General features: G+C 40.4%; 1 protein-coding gene across 1 annotated transcript; it reads left to right on the top strand.

The window, feature by feature from the left end:
* Positions 1–10,023: 10,023 nt before the first annotated feature.
* Positions 10,024–24,207, top strand: NONO (non-POU domain containing octamer binding). The gene is made up of 11 exons (XM_072815891.1): positions 10,024–10,161; positions 16,523–16,682; positions 17,650–17,843; positions 19,028–19,329; positions 19,905–20,000; positions 20,194–20,390; positions 20,733–20,817; positions 21,198–21,300; positions 21,869–21,908; positions 22,141–22,250; positions 23,195–24,207. The coding sequence occupies exons 2-11, from the start codon at positions 16,532–16,534 to the stop codon at positions 23,327–23,329; spliced, it is 1,413 nt and encodes a 470-aa protein (XP_072671992.1). The 5' UTR covers positions 10,024–10,161; positions 16,523–16,531; the 3' UTR covers positions 23,330–24,207.
* The last annotated feature ends 432 nt before the right edge of the window (positions 24,208–24,639 follow it).

Below are 24,639 nucleotides of genomic sequence, written 5' to 3'. Positions count from 1 at the left end.
GGGAGACATTGAGGAAATGCTAGACTGTGAGCTCTTCAACCACAGAGACCAGTTTTCATTCATCTCTATCTCCGGCATCTAGCATACTCCCGATAGATACTCTATACGTGTTTATTGGATGAATTGATGAATGGGTGAATAAAGGACAGAGAGAGGGGAAAAAAGCCCCAATGAACTCAAATTGCAGTAATACTTCTATGATGTAAGGCTTAACAAGGGCAAAGATAAAAGTGAAACAAGAGAGGAGAAAAGGCAGAAGGCAAAAATAAGGAATCTTCATCTTTCTCTTTAAAAGGGATTAGTATATGGGGATCCCTGGATGGCTCAGCGGTTTAGCACCTGCCTTAGGCCCAGGGCGTGGTCCTGGAGTCTCCGGATCAAGTCTCCGGATCGAGTCCCCGGATCGAGTCCCTGGATTGAGTCCCGGGATCAAGTCCCACATGGGGCTCCCTGCATGGACCCTGCCTCTCCCTCTGCCTATGTCTCTGCCTCTCTCTCTGTGTGTGTGTGTGTGTGTGTGTGTGTGTGTGTGTCTCATGAATAAATAAATAAAATCTTTAAAAAAATAAAAGGAATTAGTATAAACTTGCAACTATATGGTCAATTAATCTTCAACAAAGCAAGAAAGAATATCCAATGAGAAAAGGACAGTGCTGGGGAACCTGAACCACTTTCTTACACCATACACACACACAAAAAAAATCAAAATGGATTAAGTATCTAAGTGTGAGACCTGAAACCATAAAAATCCTGAAGAGAGCATGCACAGTAACCTCTTTGACATAGGCTGAGGCAACCTTTCCTAGATATGTCTCCTGAGGCAGGGGAAACAAAAGCAAAAATAAACTATTGGAACTACATCAAAACAAAAAGCTTTGGCACAGCAAAGGAAACAATCAACTAAAAGGTAACCTATAGAATGAAAGAAGATATTTTCAAATGACATATCTGATAAAGGGTTAGTATCCAAGATCTATAAAAAAAAAAACTTATCAAACTTAACACCCAAAAAACACAATCCAATTTAAAAATGGGCAGAAGACATGAACAGGCATTTTTCCAAAGAAGACTTGTAGATGGCCAACAGACAGGTGAAAAGATGTTCAGGGAAATGCAAATCAAACTATAATGAGATACCACCTCACACCTGTCAGAATGGCTAAAATCAACAACACAATAAACAACTGGTGCTGTCGAGGATGTGGAGCAAAAAGAACCCTCGTGCACTCTTTTTGGGAATGCAAACTGGTGCAGCCACTGTGCAAAAACAGTATAGAGGTTCCTTAGGAAGTTAAAAATAGAACTATCCTAGCATACGACTCTTGATCTTGGGGTGGTGAGTTCAAGCCCCACATTGGGTGCAGAACTTGCTTAAAAAAAATAGAACTACCATATGAAAATTAAAAATAGACTACCCTATGATCTAGTAATCACAGTACTGGGTATTTACCCAAAGAATACAAAAACACTAATTCAAAGGGATACATGCACCCTATGTTTACAGCAGCATTATTTACAATAGCCAAGATACGGAAACAGCCCAAGTGTCCATCCATTGATGAATGGGTAAAGAAGATTTGGTATATATACATACAGTGGAATATTATTCAGCTATAAAAAAGAATAAAATCTTGTCATTTGCCATGACATGGATGGAGCTAGAAAGTATAATGGTAAGCAAAATAAGTTAAGGTTGAGTTAAATAGGTGATGGGGATTAAGGAGTGCCCATGCTGTGATGAGCATCGGTTGACATATTAAACTATATTGTACACCTGAAACTAATATAACACTGTATGTTAACTAACTGGAACTAAAATTTAAAAAAGAGAGGGATTACTGAAATGTAGTGAAAAGGCACCTGCCTATTCCTCCTTGTCAGCAAGCCTAATTGTGGGAGTCTAACCTACTAATTTATTTATTTATTTATGCTTCTGACTAAACTCCCCTCTTTAACATTCCCTCTGTCCTGTCCAAACCTCTCTCCCAACTTTGTTTTTTTTTTTAAGTTTTATTTATTTATTCATGAGAGACACAGGGAGAGGAGGGGCGCAGAGACACAGGCAGAGGGAGAAGCTGGCTCCATGCAGGTAGCCCAACGCAGGACCCGATCCCGGGTCTCTAGGATCACGCTCTGGGCCGAAGGCAGCGCCAAACCGCTGAGCCACCCAAGCTGCCCTCTCTCCCAACTTTGGAGGCAACATATCCCAATTTCCTCCACATAAGGTAAACTGACTATGAGACACACCCTAGGATCTACGTGGGTTCCAAGGTCTCTACAGACTTTCTGCTATGGCACTACAGCTTGGGAAATCAACTCAGGTTAATAATACTTCTTTAAATCCCACTTACATTATTTTATTTTTTTTAAAGATTTTATTTATTTACTCATGAGACACACACACACACAGAGAGGCAGAGACACAGGCAGAGGGAGAAGCAGGCTCCACGCAGGGAGCCCAACGCGGGACTCGATCCCCGGTCCCCAGGATCACACCCCGGGCTGAAGGCAGCGCTAAACCGCTGAGCCACTGGGGCTGCCCACACTTACATTTTTTTTAAATAAGAGCTTTATTAAGGTAGAATTAATATATTATATGATTTGCCCATTTAAAGTGTGTAATTCAGGGACACTGGGGTGTCTCTGGTTGAGCATCTGCCTTTGGCTCAAGTCATGATCTCGGGGTCCTGGGATCAAGTCCCACATTGGGCTCCCCTTAGGGAGCCTGCTTCTCCCTCTGCCTATGTATCTGCCTCTCTCTCTCTCTCTTTCTGTGTCTCTCCTTAATAAGTAAATAAATACAAATAACAATAATATGTATAATTAAATGGATTTTGGTATATTCACCAATAAGTGCAAAATTACCACAACTTTTAAAAAAGATTTTATTTATTCATGAGAGACACAGAAAGAGAGGCAGAGATACAGGAAGAGGGAGAAGCAGGCTCCCCACAAGGAGCCTGATGTGGGACTCGACCACACCCTGAGCCAAAGGCAGACACTCAACCGCTGAACCACCCAGGCATCCCCAGTTACCACGACTTTACATTTTCATCATTTTATTTTTTATTATTTTAATTCCAGTGTAATCAACATATAGTGTTGTATTTGTTTCAGGAGTACAGTATAGTGATTCAACAATTCTATACATTACTCAGTACTTACTAGGATAAGTGTACTTTTTATTTTTTATTTCTTTTTTTAAAGTGTACTCTTTTAGAGAGAGAGAGAGAGGGAAAAGGGAAAGAGAGAATCTCTTTTAAAGATTTTATTTATTTTGACAGGGGAGGGGCAGAGGGAGAGAGGGAGAGAGAGAATCCCAAGCAGACTCCATGCTGAGTGCAGAGCCTGATGCAGGGCTCAATCTCATGACCCCCGAGACCACAACCCTAGCCGAAATCAAGAGACAGACACTCAACCAACTGAGCCACTCAGGTGCCCTGAGAGAGAGAATCTTGAGCAGGCTCCATGGCCAACACGGAACCCGACACAAGGTTTGATCTCATGACCCTGGGATCATGACCTGAGCTGAAATAAAAAGTCAGACACTTTTTAAACAAAGATTTTATTTATTTATTTTTCTTTTTTTAATTTTTATTTATTTATGATAGAGAGAGAGAGAGAGAGAGAGAGAGGCAGAGACATAGGCTGATGGAGAAGCAGGCTCCATGCACCGGGAGCCCGACGTGGGATTAAGATCCCGGGTCTCCAGGATCGCGCCCTGGGCCAAAGGCAGGCGCTAAACCGCTGAGCCACCCAGGGATCCCGATTTTATTTATTTATTCATGAGAGACACAAAGGCAAAGACACAGGCAGAAGGAGAAGCAGGCTCCATTTGGGGAGCCTGATGTGCGACTGGATCCCAGGTCTCCAGGATCACGCCCCTGGGCTGAAGATGGCACTGAACCACTGAGCCACCTGGGCTGCCCAAGAGTCAGACACTTAACTGACTGAGCCACCCAGGTGCCCCAATAAGTGTACTCTTAATCACCTTCACCTATTTCACCTATCCCTGCCCTGCCCACCCCCAACCCCCCATCAATTTGTTCTCTATAGCTAAGAGTCTATTTTTTGGTTTCTCTCTTTTTTTATTTATTTTTAAAGATTTATTTATTTATTTATGATAGAGAGAGAGAGAGGCAGAGACACAGGCAGAGGGAGAAGCAGGCTCCATGCCGGGAGCCCGATGCGGGACTCCATCCCGGGACTCCAGGATCGCGCCCCGGCCAAAGGCAGGCGCCAAACCGCTGAGCCACCCAAGGATCCCCTCTTTTTTATTTTAAAGATTTTATTTATTTATTCATGACACACACACACACACACACACACACACACACACAGAGAGAGAAAGGCAGAGACACAGGCAGAAGGAGAAGCAGGCTCCATTTGGGGAGCCTGATGTGCGACTCGATCCGGGTCTCCAGGATCATTCCCTGGGCCGAAGGTGGCGCTAAACCGCCGAGCCACCTGGGCTGCCCACTCTCTCTCTTTTTGCCTTTGTTTTGTTTCTTAAATTCTACATATGAGTGAAATTTTATGGTATTTATCTTTCTCTGACTGGTTTATTTTGCTTAGCATTATACTCTCTAAATCCATCCATGTCATTGCAAATGGTAAGATTTCATTATTTTTATGACTGAATATTTCATTGTGTGTGTGTGTGTGTATACCACATCTTCTTTATTCATTTATCTATCAATGGACACCAAGGTTGCTTCCATAATTTGGCTACTATAAATAATGCTGTTATAAACATAGAGGTGCTTGTATCCTTTTGAATTAGTGTTTTTTTTATTCTTTGGATAAACACCCAGTAGTTTGATTACTAGATCATAGGTTAGTTCTATTTTTAATTTTTTAAGACTTTATTTATTTATTCAACAGAGAGAGAGAGCACAAGTAGGGGGAGCGGCCGGCAGAGAGAGGAGAAGCAGGCTCCCAGAGGAGCAGGGAGCCCCATTCAGGGCTCGATCCCAGGACCCTGGGATCATGACCTGAGCCTAAGGCAGACGCTTAAGCAACTGAGCCACCCACGCACCCCTATTTTTAATTTTTTGAGGAACCCCCATACTATTTTCCACAGTGGCCACACTGGTTTGCATTCCCACCTATTTTCATCATTAAAAAAAAGAAAGCCTGTGTTCTTAATCTATATTCTCCCATCCTCCCATCCCCCATAGCTTTATGCAAGCACCATTCTACTTCCTGTCACCATAGATTCACCTATTCAAGACATTTCATATAAATGGAATCACATAATATGTGGTCTTTTGTGACTGGCTTTTTTCACTTAGCATAATGTTTTCAAGGTTCATCCACGTTGTAGCATGTATCAGAATGTGTTCCTTTAATGGCTGAATAATATTCCATTGTATGGATATACCATATTTTGCTTATCTATTCATCAGTTGATGTATTTGCCTATTATGAATAGTACTGCTATGAACATTTGTATACACAATTTTTTATGTGAACATATGCTTTTAGTTCTCTTGGATAGATAACTAGGAGTAGAATTTCTGAATCATGTGGTAAGTTTATGTTTAATTGTTTGAGGAACTGCCAGACTATCTTCCAAAGCAGCTGCAAAATTTTATATTCCCATCAGCAGATTTCTAGTTTCTCACATTCTTGCTAGCACTTGTTATCTGGTTAATCAAAGTTGATTTATTTAGATCTTCTTGAATTTCTTCCAATAGCATTTTGTAGTTTTCAGAGTGTAACTTTTACAGTTTAGTTAAATTTGTTCCTAAGCATTTTGTTCCATTTCATGTTATCAATGGAATTGTTTCCTAATTTCATATTCTTTTTTTCCCCAAAGATTTTATTTATTTTTTTGATAGAGCACAAGCAAGGGGGAGCAGCAGGCAGAGAGAGAGGGAGAGGGAGAAGCAGGCTCCCCACTGAGCAAGGAGCCAGACAGGGGGCCCTATCCCAGGACCCTGGGATCATGACCTGAGCTGAAGGCAGATGCTTAACCGAATGAGCCACACGGATGTACCATTAATTTCATTTTCAAATTGTTCACTGCAAGTGTTGTATAGAAATACAATTTACATTTGTATATTAACCTCATATCCTGCAGCCCTGCTGAATTCATTTATTAGTTTGGACTTTTTTTTAGTAGATCCCTTAGGGTTTTCTATATACAAGATCATGTCATCTGCAAATAAAGATTGTTTTATTTCTTCCTTCTCATTTTAGATACCTTTTATTTTTTTCTTGCCAATTTCCCTGGTTAGACATTGAGTCCAATGTTGAATACAGGTTGCTTTACTTATAGCTCTCAGTACATTCTTGCATACTAGGTTGTTCACTTTCTCTTTTTTTAACTTGATTTATGTTTCCTGATTATTTAGTTACTTGGTAATTTATTGAGGACAGAAACCATCCTTAGTACTAATACCCCCCATCTTACTATGTTCAATACTTTGTAAGTATTCAGTAAATATTATGTGATTGATAATAATAATTATAAAATGTTGACCTCTCAGAGCCTTGCTTGAACCCTTTTCCTCTATTGCTTGGCCGGTTCTTCTCACCTTGAACTTGACCAAAACTACACTGACTCACTCCCCACCCAACCCACACAATGGTGCTGGGCTTCCTGTTTCCTATCCTTGTTAGGGGCACAACCAGACAACCAGGTACCACTAACAGAAACCTGGGAATCATTCCAATCTTCTACTCCTTACCTCCCTCCATTTGATTGGTTATTAAGTCCCCTTGATCCTGCCTTCTACATATTTGGATTTGGTTTCCTCTTCTCTATCCCTACAACCACTGTCTTAGTTCAGGCTTTCCTCATTTTATTCCTGGAATTATTGTTATTGGATTCCAACTGGTGTCCCAACCTCCTAGCTTCTCTCCTCCAATATTTCCCACCCACTGTGGCCAGGGTGATTGTGGGAAGTTTAATAACAGCCACCAAAAGATATCCCTGCCCTAATATCTGGAGCTTGCTAATGTTGCCTTGCATGGCAAAAAAGTAGGACTTTGTGAATATGATTAAGGTAAGGATCCTACAATGGGGAAATCATCCAAGTGGGCCCTAAATTTAATAACAAGTGTTCTTATAGGAGAGAAGCAGAGGGAGATTTGACATGCAGAGGAAACGGCATGTAACCATGGAGGCAGAAATTGGAGGGATGTGGCCATAAGCCGAGGAATGACAACAACCACCAAGAACTGGAAGAGACAAGACTCAGTCTTCCCTAGGGTCTCGTAAGAGATCCTGAAGAATCATGGCCCTGCCCACACTTTGATTTCATCCCAGTGATACTAATTTCAGACTCTGGCTTCCAGAACTGTGAGAGAATACATTTCTGTTATTTTAAGCCACCTACTCTGTGGTAATTTTTTTACAACAGCTTCAGGACAGTAATACAGTATTCTTTCTCAAGTTCAAACCTATCATACACAGAAATAATTTATTCTCCTTGTCTCTCAGTGTCTTTGTCTCTCTTGCTTTCTATAAATACATACATAAGTAAACAAATATATAACTACACACACAGAAGTGCACATGCACATGTGTCTGTGATAGTCTAGAAGAAAATATACCAAAATATTAACACCGATTATTCTATTATGGGATTATGATTTTCATACTTCTCTTGTTTCAATAAGCATATATTACTTTTATAATTAGAACAAAACAACATAAATTATTAAAAAACACTCTTCAATGTCTTCCCATCACTTACAGAGTAAAGTACAAACTTCTAAGCATAGCAAAGGCCCTCAATTATTTGGCCTATGCCTATCTCTCTAGCCTAAATTCCTATCACTTAGCCTCCCCATTTTTCTTCAGCCATGTCAAATATCCTAAAACATAGGTCATTCTGCCTCTGATCCATTGCAAATTGGCCTGACTGACTTCAACCTCCTGGTTAAGACTGCATTCAAAAGTGTTCTTTCCTGGGACCCCTGAGTGGCTCTGTGGTTGAGCATTTGCCTTTGGCTCAGAGTGTGATACTGAAGTCCTGGGATCGCGAGTCCTGGATTGAGTCCAGGGTCCTGAGATGGAGTCTCACATAGGGCTCCCCATAGGGAGCCTGCCTCTCCCTCTGCCGGTGTCTCTGCCTCTCTCTATGTGTGTCTCTCATGAATAAATAAATAAAAATTTTTAAAAAGTATTATTTCCTGTGAAGCCATTCCTGATCCAATCATGCAGAACCCTGCTACCTTTGAGTTATTACCACTTTACCTCTAACATGGTGCTATTATATTTGCCTAGAGTATTGCAATTATTTGTTTACATCAACATTTCTCTGTTTACGTTGTGATTGTCTTGAGGAGATACACACATTTACAACAATTTTCCTTTTCAATTTGATACCAAATATTTTCCAATGTAAGCAGCTCTTGGTGATTTAACAAAGCATAAATTCATTAAAGTGTTACTGAACCCACAGTAACTTTTCTATAATTTGTATTTTTTCACTAAGAGACACTAAAAACTATGGTGTGGGTTTCTATAAAATATTTCATATTAAAAAGTCCTCATAGATCTTTATGCATTTATATGGAAAGAGAGCTAAAGTATTTTTTAAAGTCATGGCTCAGATAACTATGTATAGCTTAGCTTAGTCCTACATGTATAAAAAAGTATAAACATTTCTTTTTGACTGAGTCAGTACAAACATAGAAAATAGAAATGCAAGAAAGTGGTTATAATTGTAACCAGAGGGGGAGACTTTTCTCTTTATACTCTTGGATATTATTTAATTTTTTTCCATGAGCAGGGTAAGAAAATGTTTTTCAGAATAGAGGTAATATTTGTTGTCATAACAGAGCGGTTACTTAAATAAAGAGCTTGGGAACAGTTGGTCTAGATATGTCCAATATGGTAGCCACTAGCCATATGTGATTATTTAAATTTTATTTTAAAATTTAGCTAATTAAAACTAAATAGAATTAACAATTCAGTTCTTCAGCCGCACTAGTCACATTTCAAGCTCTCGATGGCCACATATAGCCAGTAGTTACTTACTGTACTGAACAGAGCAAATAAAGAACATTTCTATCCTTGCAGAAGTCCTACTGGACAGTGCAGGTCTAGATCACTGTGTCCCACATAATGTGGCACCAGTTGGGACACCCTGGAATGTGAATTAATTTAGCGGGAACTAACTACGAACACCTACTAGTTGAGCCTTGTAGCTCTTGATTAACCACAGGGCTAGTTTGGCATTACTGAAAAATGAAGGTGCCTACCTGACTGGCATCCTACAGAATAATCAGTCTGATCTGGTGGTCTACAATGTATCCATGGCAATAATGACACCTGTTGAATCTCTTTGTAAATCACAGAACAATAGTGGTGTTTGGACTGCTAGGTTCCCTGGTTACCATGGAAATAGGTGGTTACAATTGTGGGTAATCACAGAAACTAAAGTATCAATCCCCGATCTCTCCCTCACCCCTTTCTATAACTATAACCATAAACATAGCTATAGTAATGACTGTTTCAGTTGGGCTTCAGGAGTAGACCTGGCAGCAGAAGCAACTGGAAATTTGACTTAGTGTCAGAGTGCAAGCCCTAATGAGGAAGTATGAAAAAAGAAACATGGCGGGGCATTTTTTTTCAGAAGGAAAAGGCTAGATCTACCACACGGAATACAATGACATTGTTACTCTTGCTCCACGCACAGGCGCAGTGCAAGAGTTCTCAGAGCACGCCTACCCGCACGTTTTCTCCCCTCCTGTTCTCTTTCCACTTTCCTCTCTCCTTTTTCGCACTCTCTTTTGCTTCTCCTACCACTTACTTGGTCTTCAAGTCTTTCCGTTAGTCCCCTTATGTCTCTCCTTCCGACCCTCTATCCCCCTCCCCCTTCCTTTTCCTCTCCAGAGGACGGCAACTTGCGCATGCGCATTAAGTAGAAAGCCTCGCTCTTTGTCCCCATCTGTCGTTCTCACGAACTCAAATCTTTCGCGTTCGGTAGCCAATAGGATTGAAGAAATGGCGGAAAAACGATTCCGCCTCTGGAGATAAACCTTGATTGGCAAGTCAGATAACTAATCAAAAACGCCAGTTTGTACCCCTTGGGAGGTACCGAGCTCCGTCGTCTCGTTTCCGGCGGTCGCGCGCTCTTTTCTCGGGACGGTAGAGGCCGTGTAGCGTCGCCGTTACTCTGAGGAGAGAACAGTCGGTAGCGGGTGAGTTTTGGGACGACATAGTTCATGTTTGAGGGGGGAGTAGGATTTTTTGCGACAAGAGGCTAGGGCGAGGCTAGCTTTGGAGGGAGGTTGGGCGTTCGTTCTAAGGCCCCTTGAGGCCTTGTCCCCGCCGCCCACACGGCCTCCTCAGCCCACCCGCAGGGGCCCATCGCTCTCAGCTCGCCTTGCTTTCTGCTTTAACCTGACTCCGTTGCCTTTCCCGCCCGGTTTCTTTGTGCGACTCATCATCGATTCTGATCTCTGTCAGTAAGTTCCTCGGCCCTTTAGCCGCCCTGGGCCTGAGGGTGTGGGGTCTATTATCCGAGAGCCTTGAAGTCGCGGCTGGAGGAGGAGGCGCTTTGTCGGCGCTCCTCCTCTCAGCTTCGCGAGGCCATTAATTCAGAATGAAAAATGGGTCGTCCCCCACGTCCCCCGAGCGATGTTTCTTTGTCAAAACTCTTAAGCTGGGAAGTTCATCTGCTAGTCCAGACCCTGCAGCTTCCCTGGCCACGTTCCTGTATGCTTTTTTCTTTTTTTAAGTCATGTTGCCTAGCTACTCGACCCATTTATAGCATCACTTTTTAAAATGGAAATCAATTTTATGAGTTTCCTATTGGCTATTTTGCACTAGGGAAAACGATTGTCAACTGAAACCTTCGTGTTCTTAGCAGAAGTTGAGGTTAGAGATGACTTGGTGGCACTTTGCTCTCTTCAGCTGAAGTTGAGGTAGATGTTGGGGGGGTAGGGTTGCCAGATAAAATACAGGACGCCCCGTTAAGTTTGGATTTCACATAGACAGCAAATTAAAGTCTGAAATCAAATTTAACTGTATGTTGTATATTTTTATTTGATACATCTGGCAACTTTCCTGCCGGGCACTGGCAGATTTATACTGTGTCTTTGTCCTACTTCCTTGTTACTAAATGAAAGGTCCTAAGAAACAACTGACTGTATTAGTGCATTCTGCAGCTTTCAGGCAGGTCCATATCCATGCAGCCATCTAGGTTGGTAAATTTTTACCAGATTTCCACTCAAAAAGTTACCTCTTTTCCTGAAAATTGATTTTAAATATGTGTGATGTAGTGCTTGGTCTTGTACCTAAACCACATTTGTGAAATCGTACTATGTCCAATAGCCCCAATCTTTCTAAACCAGCAGTACATATTTTCTTTCAAGAAAAGTTCTTTATCAGTGTTAGTCTTTGGGACAGGTAAATAGGCAAATCTTTGATTCTGATCTTTGTGCTTAGTTCTCAGAGGCCCAATGGTTAGGGGACAGTGAATTTATTGCTCAGTAGAGATTTCTGCACAAAATTCCAAATTATACTGGTGGTCATCATCAGAAATGAGTGATAGGGACAATACTTAGTACTTGCTACTTTGTGGGCACTGTTTTAAGTGACTTATACAATATTATTTCGTCTTCCCCATTGAATGGCTTCTTGGTAAAGAGTAAACTGTAAAGAACGATTGTAAATATTAGCATTGTGGAGACATTTATTCAAAAACACAAAGGTAGGCAATTTGGTTGTAAAAATGATTTTTGCTAGAACCCAAAAGAGGAGGAAGAATGTAATTGATGATATTTGTCTAATTATGGCACCAACTGAATGTAGAAATATCGATAGTGGTTGCCAGCAGTAACAAGTGCTGTGTACATGATCTCAGTGCTTAGGATAACTAGCCCTGTGAAGTGCTGTTGTTACCTCCTCCTTACAAATGAGGAAACTGAGGTTCAGAAGTTAGGTGACATGTCTAGTCGGTTTGTGGACTCTCAACTTTGAAATCAAGATGAGTTTGATTAATTGGTAGCATAGTGATGAGAATGAGCTTTAGAGTTAAATAGATTGTGAGTTCCACTCCTTGCTCCATCACATTTGGGTAACTTTAGATAGGCATCAGTTTTCTTATTCAGGAGAATAATAGTTTTGAGCACTAAATGAGAATAATGCAGACTTAGCACAGTGCCTGGCATATAATGGTTGGTAAATATCTGATATTATCATCTTAACTACCAGGCTACTTGCCACTACAGGCCACTGTCTTAGTTCAGGCTTAGTTCAGTTCTAAAACCAAAAATAACCTCCCCTGGTTATCTTACATGGTTTAGAATATCCTAGCACTTTTTCTTCAAGGAGGTAGATCATTTCTACTAAGAAATTGTAAAATGCCTTTTTGAAAAGGAGTGGTGAAGTTTGGTTAAGATGTAAATACAGAATTTTTAATACTTCATTTTGAGTGACTCTCTGAGGATTTTTATTAAGGTGTAAATATAAGTTGTGGATCCCTGAATGGGATGGAAGATACTGAGGCTGGGACCACTGACTCCTAAATTAAAAGCTGAAGGAAAAAAAAAAGGTTCCTTGGATTCTAGCCAGGGATAAAAAAGTAAGAAGACCTAGTTAGAGAAATGGCTGTGAAGATAGCTCAAGTTTCTGCTGTAGGCCAATTTGGAGTCAGAAGGGAGGTGTTTTAATAGCTGGGACTCAAATAGTTAAAGATCTGATACTAATGCCAACCTAACCCCATCTACAACTGTTGCTAGAGAAGACTTCATAAATTTTGTGTTTTAATTTCCTATCTTTATGTCTTATTTTTAGAAACATGATTTCCTTTTTTTTAGAGGAAAAAATGCTGCACTATGTGGTAAGAGTAACAAAGATTCGATTATTCTAATTTTAAGAATTTATTATAAGGGAGTAACTAAAGAAGCTTTAAGCAAGAAGAGATTATTTACTGCAGCATGCTGACAGGAAAAAGCTGAAAACAACCTAAATGTCTCGTAGTAGGGAGTAGTTTAGTAAATTAGTATATATCCACATGGACTTGTGTAGCTGTTAAAAATTATAATTATGTTGACGTAGAAGTGAGGAAAAACTGAATATAGAATGGTGCATTATAACTGCATTATATTAAAATGATAATGTATGTTTTGGAAGGTAAATAAGTAAAAATGTAAATTGTGGGAGGAATATTTACACATGGATGTGCCCAAGATTTAGCTATGAACATTGTTTATAAATAATGGTGAAAAAAATTGGAACAACCCAAGTGTCCAACACAGTAGGTGCTTGGTTGATAGCTGAAACACTGTGTCCATTAAAATTAAAGTAGAAGATTGAGTGCCATAAAAAAGCTCTTCATCATGTAATAAAGTAGAAAAGGCAGGTTGCAAAATAGTCTTTATAATATTTCATTTAGAGCACATGCAAATAAATGACTGGAAGGGTAAATGTTAACTGTTTTCTGGAGGTGGGTCTTTGGATTTTTATTTACCTTTTTTATTTCTAAGTTTTCTATATTAAAGATGTATTTTGTAATAGGTACCTTATTAATGAGAAACATAAGGTTGATGGAATGATATAAATAGGATTCAAGTCTTGGCTTCCAGTGAGGCTTACCTCAGCTCTGTTTAAAGTTGCAGTCTTAGCCCTTTTGCTCCTTATCCACTTTGCTTCCCCCCTCCCCATTTTTCTTTATTTTCCATTAGTGCTTACCTCTTATTAAGTACTATATAATTTAATTATGTGTATTTTTGTCTTACCGGAAGGTAAGCACAGTTGAAGGCAAGAATCTGCTTTTGTTCATTGATGCATCCCAAGCACCTATAATAGTACCTGGCAGATAGTAAGCATTCAGTGAATATTTGTTGGGTGGGTTCGTTTTTTTTAAAAAGGTAAAAAATGATCAATAGACCATAAACAGGGCAGTTTTCATTTTTACCTGTCTTCTGTTTCTAGTCTACATTATGTATTTTGGAGGGGGGAAAATCCTTTTCCTCTTAAACTTTTCCCTTTTAAAACTTAAACATTTTTCTTTTTTAAAAAAGATTTTATTTGAGAGAGAGAGCACGCTCATGCTTGGCGTGAACATGGGTCAAGAGAGGGGCAAAGGGAGAGGGAGAAGCAGACTCCTACTGAGCAAGGAGCTCCTCTCCCCAGGACCCTGGGATCATAACCTAAGCCAAAGGCAGACACATAGCCAACTGAGCCACCCACGTGCCCCAAAACATCAAACATTTTTCACATTTACATAGTCTTCATAATTTATAATGCTGTGTAACACTCCACTGAATACCATACCATAATTTATTTAAAAATCTTACCTCTAATTTTGGGTATTTTAAGTCATTTTTTAAAAGATTTTATTTATTTATTCATGAGAGACACAGAGAGAGGCAGAGACACTGGTTAGAGGGAGAAACAGGCTCCTCACAGGGAGCCCAATGTGGGATTTGATCCCAGACCCCCGGGATCATGCCCTGAGCCGAAGGCAGAGGCTCAACCACTAAGCCAACCACTGAGCCACCTAGGCGTTCCTTGAGTCATTATTTCATTACCATAAAGGTCATCACGGTGACTATTTCATGGATGTGGTTTTTAAATTTAAAAAAAAAATTTTTTTTTTTTGAGGTGAAGGGAGGGGAGAGGGAGAGTGAAAATCCTATGCAGGCGAACTTGACACAACTTGATCTCAACCCTGAGATCGTGACCTGAGCCAAAATAGATGCTTGGGGAGCCTGGGTAGCTCAGTTGGTTAAGCATTTCTAAACCCTGCATTGGGCTTCCTGCTCAGTGGGGAGTCTGCTTCTTCCTCTGCTCCTTCCCTCCTGCAAAGGCGCTCCTCGCGCACTCTCTCTCTCTCTCTCTTTTTATTTTATTTTTAAAAATATTTTATTTATTCATAAGAGACAGAGAGGGGCAGAGACATAGGCAGAGGGAGAAGCAGGCTCCATCCCTGGACTCCAGGATCATGACCTGAGCAGATGCTCAACCACTGAGCCACCCAGCCATCCCTCTCTCACTCTCCAATCTTTTTCTAAAAAAGTCAGATGCTGGGCAGCCCCCGTGGCTCGGTGGTTTAGCACCTCCTTTTGGCCCAGGGTGTGATCCAGGAGACCTGGGATCAAGATTAAGTCACACGGGCTCCCTGCATGGGGCCTACTTCTCCCTCTGCCTGTGTCTCTGCCTCTCTCTGTGTGTCTCATGAGCAAATAAATAAAATCTTTTTAAAAAGTCAGATGCTTAACCTATTGAGCCACCCAGGCACCCCAAAAATTATAATCTTATGGTTAATTTCTAGGGTTAGAATTTCCTGAATTACAGAATATGAACAGTTTGAAAGCTCTTGTTATTACTTGTCTTATGAAACAGTTTGGATATAGAATTTGATATTTATGTTGTTTTTAGTTTGGAGGGATATGATATGAAATGTGTTGGGAAAGCTTTTATATACATAAAGTATTTTCGTATACCATCATCCAGAATCAATAGTTCCCAAGCTATTGTTGCATTTTCTTTGTTTAAGAAACCAGTTTTCTGTATTTTAGAGGAATCCTAATGTTAATAAGTATTCATGAAAAAGTTCTCTGCATTTTCCTTCAGCTAAATTCTGACTAGAACGTCTTATTTTTAGGGGAAATGATTTAGAATTGGCTTTGCCCTTTTATTAGTGGAGAACTCTTCTTAAATGAGGAAGATGGTCCTCAACTTGTTAACCAGATCAATTAGAAAATTTCCATTTTAAAGCCATCAATTTTTGAATTCACTCTGGATTGTACCAGGAGTTTTCATTTTGTTTTCTTTTAACCTTATGTTGATTTTTAGATGTGGTTTAACATTATGATTGCATATTCATCTTTTTTAATTTGATGCTTTAATTGTTTTTGTAGTCATTTATCTTTGTTGTGATTAATAACAATATTTACTAAGTGCTTGCTATAGTTCAGTACTGAACTAGTGTTTTCACATATTTACGAGCCCTCTTAGCCATCTTGAGAGGTAGGTATTTTTATTATACCCTTTATAACAGCTTAAATTTGTGCAGGAATGATTTACTAAGTAGTATTTAGCTAGTAAGTGAGTACTAGGACCGTGCTTCAAATCTAAGTATGTCTAACTCTACGGCCCATAGTTTTTCTGCTATTTGTTCCACAGTATCTACTGTAGGCTAGGACTGCAAAGTGCCAGAGAACAAGATTTAATAGTCCTTGTCTTTGTGATAAGTAGAATCTATTTCCCTTGTTGTTTTAACATTATGATAGGGCTAATTTTTAGGGGGTAGCTTCTTTGGGAAAAATAGTTTCCAATTAATGTATATAATTCGTGAACTGGAAGTTTCTTAAAGTTATTCTCATGCAAGCTGTTCTCATTTAGTACTTGTCTGGTTTCTGTGTGCAACATAACTGCTGTCTGGTTGTTTTTAGGTTTTTGAATGGTATTGCTTTGCCATACTTGTTCAAAATAACCAGTTGTTTGAATCTGCAAAAGCCAGGATATCAGAAATGATAGTAACATATAAAAAATCATCAGAAGGTGACTGATTAGCTCTAAATGTATTGACAGTTAACATTTTTCTTTTAGGGTGCAAAAATGCAGAGCAATAAAACCTTTAACTTGGAGAAGCAAAACCATACTCCAAGGAAGCATCATCAGCATCACCACCAGCAGCACCACCAGCAGCAACAGCAGCAACCACCACCGCCACCAATACCTGCAAATGGGCAACAAGCCAGCAGCCAAAGTGAGTATATGTTTGTAAGGGGGGTAGATATAGTTCCTGCTTGGGAAAGGTTTCTTGGTTTTTAGATTAGTCTCTTGGGGTTATAAAGGAATAAGCCTTGGGGCACACTTTTTACTCTTTTTCCCTCCTCTATTTACTTCTTAATACTTAGGATAGAAAAAGGGTGATTCACTGAAACAAGAAGCAGACATGTTGGGTGGCAGATGAGTACAAGTTGCTGTGCTGTGTTGGCATATTCTGCTAAACAGATGTCTGTGTGTGTTGCCTCAGAGCTAGGTTCTTAGAGGTAATCATCAGATGACTGATAGAAAATATAGAAGAAGTCTGGTACTGAGTTATACTTTCAGCCTGGGGTTTGTGCCAACCCATTTTTAATCAGAGTAAACATTTTTTAAAAGCAGGTTCTATTCACTCAGCAAACTTTGAGTACCTATTGTGTGCATCTCAAACTAGAACCAACCTCAACTCTCTTTTCTTTCCAGAGATCCCTACAAAGAATTCTGCTTCCTAACTCATTTCCTTTGATTTCATTAACCCAAGCATGAAAGGATGGGAACTGTTAAGGTTATGAAGATTGGTGAGAGATTAGGAAAATGGAGCAGTTATGTTTCAAATTTTAAAAACTGATGTCTTCTGACATAAGCCTCCTTGACCTGATTGATTTTCTCTTTGACTGATACATTCTGTATTGTCTTTCTGTTTCTGACTTAGACCGGGTGGCTTCTGGCCCATAGTAGAGCTATTGAGAAGTACTCCCAGATGTCTGTGTATTGCTTTCATCTTAAATGCATACACTTTAGGGTGCAATTTACTGATAAGTGGTTAGTGGATATATTGCATTGGGAAATGGTATTTGACTTCTGTATAGCAATTCGGTTTCGTAATCTAGCGGCAGTGGTAGCTCTTTGAGAATATGACTGTAGATCTCTTTGCCCAATTTTTTGAGTGACTGTGTGTATTTTCTCAGATGAAGGCTTGACTATTGACCTGAAGAATTTTAGGAAACCAGGAGAGAAGACCTTCACCCAACGTAGCCGGCTCTTTGTGGGCAATCTTCCTCCTGATATCACTGAAGAGGAGATGAGGAAACTATTTGAGAAATACGGGAAAGCAGGCGAAGTCTTCATTCATAAGGATAAGGGCTTTGGCTTTATCCGCTTGGTGAGCAACCTTGGGCTTTTTTTTTTTTTTTTTTTTTTTAACCTTGGGCTTTTAAAGTATGTGCTCTGAAAGATGGGGAAGTTGGGGAATGATAGATATGGAAAATAAGGCAGTGGAAATAATTCTCAGGTGGTTTGTTAAATGTGTAATAACTGTAGTTGGTAGAACAGGACAGAAAACACAGGGTTTATTTTTATTTATCCTTACAGGTTTATGTTTTGTTTCAAGGACAGCATAGGTTTATTTGTCTAGGGCAAAGAGACTGAAATATGTCCTTTAGAACTTTTGTTTTATATAGTTAATTTCAAACATACAGAGGTAGACAGAATAGTATAATTAACCTTTATATGCTCAGTGCCCAGCTTCAATAATTATCAACTCTATTTTATCTTAGTAAGATTAAGGTTTATATAATTTATTTCCAAAGTTCCCCCATGTATTATCTCACGACTAAAACCACGAGGAGACAATTTTATTTGTATCTATTTTTGAAAATTTTTTGAAGTTGTGCTAAAATAACGCATAACATTAAATTTATTATCTAACCACTTTTTAACAATCTGATTTGGTTAGGAAATGTGTTAAGTGTGTATGAGGGAGGAACTTTTCTAGGCATTATCTGCATAAACAAGGAACATAATGTGTTAGCAAGTTTACTAGATGTGGTGGTCAGAACTAGTTTTCATTCTAGATCTACCACTAATTCAAGAGTCCATGGGCGAGTCATTTTTTTCTGGGGTTCACTTTAGTAATATGAGAGGGTCTGTGCTTCTAAAGAGGTCTTGTGGAGGGTGTACATGATTCTCATTAAACTTATATGTAGCTAGCTGAAATTAAAATATGCTAGCTGCTGTATTATAAAGGTAGGTTTTAGGCTGGTCATTGTCACAATGATCTGTCTGTCACTGCTTGGGAGGATAACCTATGATACTGATGACCATGTAAGTGGTATCAACTTCTGTACTTTCCAATTGATTTATTGCAGGGCTGTCAGCAATTAGACTATCCAAGAGAATTATCTGAAACATGTAATTTCTATTTCAGTACTATTAAGGTTTCTTTGTGTGTTGTCGGGGTTTTTGGCGGGGAGATTTTGTATTCGGCTATGCTACTTTAGGCTCTTGATGGTTGTGCATGTGGTCTTTGTCAAACTTGAGTTATTCTAACTTTGCTTTGCTTTCTAGGAAACACGAACCTTAGCGGAGATTGCCAAAGTAGAATTGGACAACATGCCACTTCGTGGAAAGCAGCTGCGTGTGCGTTTTGCCTGCCATAGTGCATCCCTTACAGTCCGAAACCTTCCTCAGTATGTTTCCAATGAACTGCTGGAGGAAGCCTTTTCCGTGTTTGGCCAGGTGGAGAGGGCTGTAGTCATCGTGGATGATCGAGGAAGGCCCTCAGGAAAAGGCATTGTTGAATTCTCAGGGAAGCCAGCTGCTCGGAAAGCTCTGGACAGGTGCAGTGAAGGCTCTTTCCTGCTAACCACGTAAGTGAAGGGTCACTTTTAGAAATAGATCTTAGGTTGCTACTTCCATCGGTGGTGTGGGGAGGTAGCCTTTAGGAAACATGTTCTTGTGTTCACTTAAAGACTTTGGATATTAATTCAGCTTAGTAGGGTTTTCAGTGTAATCTTAAATTAATGGACATAGTATGAGGATTAAGAAATAAATCAGTCTTTCAGTAGGTTGTCTTTTAATCAGTGTTAAATCTCCGCTTCCTTTGAAGTGTTAGAACTCTGAAAAGTTGTTTTGAGTATGCAGCATCCCGTTTACTTCGAGTCATTGTGTGGAGTTCTATAGATACTGGATATTTAAACTAAGTATTCTATCTACTTACTTTGAACACCTTTAAGGCTGATCTAAAGCCTCACTCCATCCTATCAACCCCAGATTCCACATAATGCCACTAAAAGAACTTGGTTACTTGGGGCTGGGTGTAAAAACTCCTTTAGAAATATGTTTAATTATCTTGCCTGACCTCTAACTACTTTACCATGCCAGTGGCAGATGTAGAGAGGAAGCCTGGTAGGGCTATAATTAACACTAAGCTTTTTTCTTCCAGATTTCCTAGGCCTGTGACTGTGGAGCCCATGGACCAGTTGGATGATGAAGAGGGACTTCCAGAGAAACTGGTTATAAAGAATCAGCAATTTCACAAGTATGTGGTCCTGAGAGGTTCCCTGCCAGGTGTTTGTCTATTTTTAAGGAAGCTTGTAAAGGGATATGTAAAAGATTCAAGTCTTTGTTATAGGTATTCACTCTCAGCCATAATGTTGGCCCTTAGGAGGAATGCAGTGCTTAGTTGGGGGATCGTGGACAGAGTTTTAATAACCCAGGAACCTTGTCTATAGGGAGCGAGAGCAGCCACCCAGATTTGCACAGCCTGGCTCCTTTGAGTATGAGTATGCCATGCGCTGGAAGGCACTGATTGAGATGGAGAAGCAGCAGCAGGACCAAGTGGACCGCAACATCAAGGAAGCTCGTGAGAAGCTGGAGATGGAGATGGAGGCTGCTCGCCATGAGCACCAGGTCATGCTAATGAGACAGGGTGAGTGTATGCTTATAGGTCTTAAATCTAGAACAAGAACAAAATGACTTTTCAGCAATTTTTAGTATCGATTGGTAGAGAAATGCCTAAACCTCTGCTTTTATACTCTGAAATATTTTGTTGATCTCAGTAGGCAGATAAGCTTGGAGATGTGGCAGAGAATACTGGCTTTTGTGGAGAAGGAAATAGTAGGCTTGACTTCATTTTTGGAATCTGGATAGCTCAGATGGCCACTCAGGGATTATATATCCCCTTTGCTTTCTGGATCTTTGTTTATGGAAAATAATTGGATCTATATGAGGAGAATGAAGAGTACTGTGAATCAGTCCATTGTTGTTCTAGATTTGATGAGGCGTCAAGAAGAACTTAGGAGGATGGAAGAGCTGCATAACCAAGAAGTGCAAAAACGAAAGCAACTGGAGCTCAGGTAACTAACTCTCAAACCTTTTTCTCTGACAACTCTGAAAGGTGATGTCTCCTGTTTCCTACTACCATGCTACCTCATGCATTTGTAAATTCTTACTGGCCACTTCTCAGGTTCTCCCTTAGGGTGGGAAATGTTTCAGCTGCCCATGGGTCCTAGGAGTTGCCCAGAGCTGCACTAAAGGGAAAGCAGCTGAGTGCTGGTGTCCTGAGGCTCCTTTTCAATAGAACTCCCCTCCCCACCCAACAAGAACACCTTTGGGTTGCTTTAGAGCTGAGCATGTTTCTTAGCTGTGACCGTTTTCAGTAGGCTGTTGATCTCCCCCATTAAGATAATCTGCTCAAGTTCTGGAATATCTGTTAAATACCTTGGTGACTCTCTAGGCAAGAGGAGGAGCGCAGGCGCCGAGAGGAAGAGATGCGGCGGCAACAGGAAGAAATGATGCGGCGACAGCAGGAAGGATTCAAGGGAACATTCCCTGATGCGGTATATCTCCCATGTGCCCATGATGTATCAGGCCAGCCATGATATGATAAACCCACCATGAGTTGTCCACTAGGACTATAAAACAAACCAGGTTATGACCAGTTTTTGCATTCTGTGAAACTCCATTTAGAAAGAAGAATTCATAGGAAGGAAAGGTAAGGTTCGAAGGGGAGTTCTTGCCTCACAGGCAATTCAGGATGAAGGGCTGGGACCAATGTATACTATTTAGATTCAGTCATTGCACAAAGATAAAATCCAGTCCGATAGCAGCCCTAACTGGTTTTCTGATGTCCTTGGAGTTACACAGATTGAGGGCCCAGAAGAAATCAACTGTCTCTCCCCTTGTCTTTTACTGACTCTGTTCCTAATAGGAGACTCTGAGTTATGTCTTTATAGCTCTAAACTTGCACAACTAGCAAGGAGATGTTGGTTTTCCTCAGCTTGATCTCATTGTATTTGGAATGTGTTCTCACTCTGTTTGCTTCCCTTAGTGTGTGCTTCTCAATGTATTATGAATGGTAGAATGTAGTGCTGTCTTGGACTGTCTTGAGTATTTCTTATTTTTCAGAGAGAACAGGAGATACGGATGGGGCAGATGGCTATGGGAGGTAAGGATTTAGGGGGTTAATGGTTCTGATTTCCTTTTTTTGTATCATTTCTGGTGAACTATGTACCTTCTCAGATGCAGTCCAAATTTAAGGGGCTGACATTTCTGGGAGCGTTTTTTTGGGGGGGTGGGGGAGAGTAACAAGCATCCTTAGCTCAGAGGTCTTGTTGAATTGTTTTGCACAGAGACTGATAATCTTTGTCTCTTGTACTGATCACACTACTCTGCTTTAGGTGCTATGGGCATAAACAATAGAGGTGCCATGCCCCCTGCTCCAGTGCCAGCTGGTACCCCAGCTCCTCCAGGACCTGCCACTATGATGCCAGATGGAACCTTGGGATTGGTAATAAACTGCAAAGATTTACAGTAATTCTAAATGGTGATAGGAGAAAGGACTTTACTCTCACAGTCCTTTTTTTTTGCCTGCCACAATTTTTCTACAGATAATCAGTTCTTAGGACCATTGTTTTCCATTAAGGTCTTGATTTTTGTTTGAATTTTGAACAAACCCAACCTCAAACTATACTTTGTCTAGGAGTTCCGTTAATGCCTTTGACTGGTCTACCAGGGGGTTTTCTTTTTTTTTTATTCTTTTTTTCTTTTTGGAAGGAAGGCAAAGAAGGTTAGGTAGGTATAATCACATAAAATAGAAAAGAATCCAAACGATTTTATGGCTCATACAAACCAGAGTTACAGTTCTAGTGTCAGAATTTTAAAACTTGGTGTGCTTAAGGTTGTTGAAGAGTGCTAGCTTGTCCTTGTCCATATAGACTTAGTTCAGGAAAAAGGACTTAGGTAGAACTTACTCAACCTGGGAATTTCCTATGTATTTTTTTAAATTTTTTATTTATTTATGATAGTCACACACAGAGAGAGAGAGGCAGAGACATAGGCAGAAGGAGAAGCAGGCTCCATGCACCGGGAGCCCGATGTGGGATTCGATCCCGGGTCTCCAGGATCGCGCCCTGGGCCAAAGGCAGGCGCTAAACCGCTGTGCCACCCAGGGATCCCGGGAATCTCCTATGTAAATTAAACATTTATATAGTAAAAGTTTAATCAATAGGAATAGGGATAAAAAAGGTGGGACAGTTGGGTGGGTCTGTAATTCTGACAGATAGCCACCTATTCAGGGATATCCACTAGAACTCTATAAACAGGCTTAGTTACCCTTAGCACATCAAAGGCTTTGAATAGTTGGGGTGGAAATGGCCTCTAGGGGAGGGATTAGGAATGGGTGGGAAGCTTGGGACTAGATTTTATTGTAACATTGCTCTTTTTCTCTTTAAGACCCCACCAACAACTGAACGCTTTGGCCAGGCTGCTACAATGGAAGGAATTGGGGCAATTGGTGGAACCCCTCCTGCATTCAACCGTGCAGCTCCTGGAGCTGAATTTGCTCCAAACAAACGTCGCCGATACTAATAAAAATTTCAATGTCTAGTTTCCCAAAAACCCTTAAAAGCAGGACCCTTTTTGGACTAGCCAGAATTCTGCCCTGGAAAAGTGTTAGGGATTCCTCCCAATAGTTAGGTCTTCCTTGCCTGTACTACTTTGAGGGAGTTTACTGGAGGCTGAAGGCAAGGGAGGGGCGATATTTAACAAATCAGTTCTGTGTGGTATATCGTTTAATTGATTCTGTGTGGTGCATTCCTGAAGTCTCATGTGATTGTTGAGGGTCTTTGGGGGGGTGGAACCATGGCAAAATGGATCCAGTTAGAGCCCCCATTAATCTTGATCATTCCATTCTTGTCCATCCTGTTCTTTTTGCTTTCTCATTCTTATATCCTCCAACCCCATAGACACTGCCACATACACCACGAAAACAAACATCCCCCATGACCTTAGCCCCATTCCATTCACTCACAGGTGGGAATTCAGGCAAATGTCCACAGAGGTCACAGACAACATACATATGATTCTGTTATATCCAGTATATTACCCCTTCATGTCCTAAGGAAGACCTTTCTCTTAGAGATTTTCATTTTAGTGTATCTTTAAAAAATCTTGTGTTAAGTTGCCTCCATCTTTTTTCTGGGTAAGAACAACCCAGGAATGGCCCTTTTATGTCTATGATGCTGTTCACAGCTTTTGATAGGCTTAGAACAATCTTGGGAACAGGGTTGCTGTATGCTGAAGGTCAGACAGTAGCTCTTAGCCTTGCCTATCTTATGTAGTTACGCTGTGCATTTTTTTTATTGGTGTACCATGTTTGATTTGTCCCTGATAACCTTTGGAGTTTTTCTGAGAAATGGAGCAGTAATGCAGCATCAACTTATTAAAATACGTTTTAAGCCTTTTAATTTTCTGTGCTATTTTTGAAAGGGAATGGAGGGAGGGGAGTTGTGTCTCCAGATAAGCATAGGTTCTATAAAGATAATCCTTTATTTTGCTCAAAAGTGAATCCTCGATTTAGGCAAACTTGGGGAAGTTGGATGCATACTATGGCTTAAGTGGTTGACAAAGATTGGAGCTATTGGTGATACAGAAGCAATGAGGATGAGAGAAGAAAGCTGCTCTGAAAGAGGAAGAAAATGAGCTGAAGGAACTGGGGTGCCTTCATTGAGCTGGGAGGGGTCTCAAAATCGGGATTCACTTCTGAGCAGCTGCTGATATGTCAGAGGCTTGGAATTGGCCTGGTAAATCTAAAACTGTCTGGGCGGTGGTTAGTTGACCTCACCCAAGTTCCAAGCCCTACTCTGCCTGATCCTTTTTTCTTGAGCCCCAGAGCTAAA

Source organism: Canis lupus, chromosome X (assembly GCF_048164855.1).
Source record: "Canis lupus baileyi chromosome X, mCanLup2.hap1, whole genome shotgun sequence".
In the NCBI taxonomy this organism is placed as follows: Eukaryota; Metazoa; Chordata; class Mammalia; order Carnivora; family Canidae; genus Canis; species Canis lupus.
The sequence above is the reverse complement of the archived record's forward strand: the minus strand, read 5'-3'. Positions and strand labels throughout refer to the sequence as shown.

Excerpts from the sequence above, each read along its gene's own strand:
- NONO (XM_072815891.1), top strand. The coding sequence starts at position 16,532 with ATGCAGAGCAATAAAACCTTTAACTTGGAGAAGCAAAACCATACTCCA. Across the intron at positions 21,301-21,868 it reads AGGGAACATTCCCTGATGCG|AGAGAACAGGAGATACGGAT; the intron begins GTATATCTCCCA and ends CTTATTTTTCAG. Across the intron at positions 22,251-23,194 it reads CAGATGGAACCTTGGGATTG|ACCCCACCAACAACTGAACG; the intron begins GTAATAAACTGC and ends TTTCTCTTTAAG.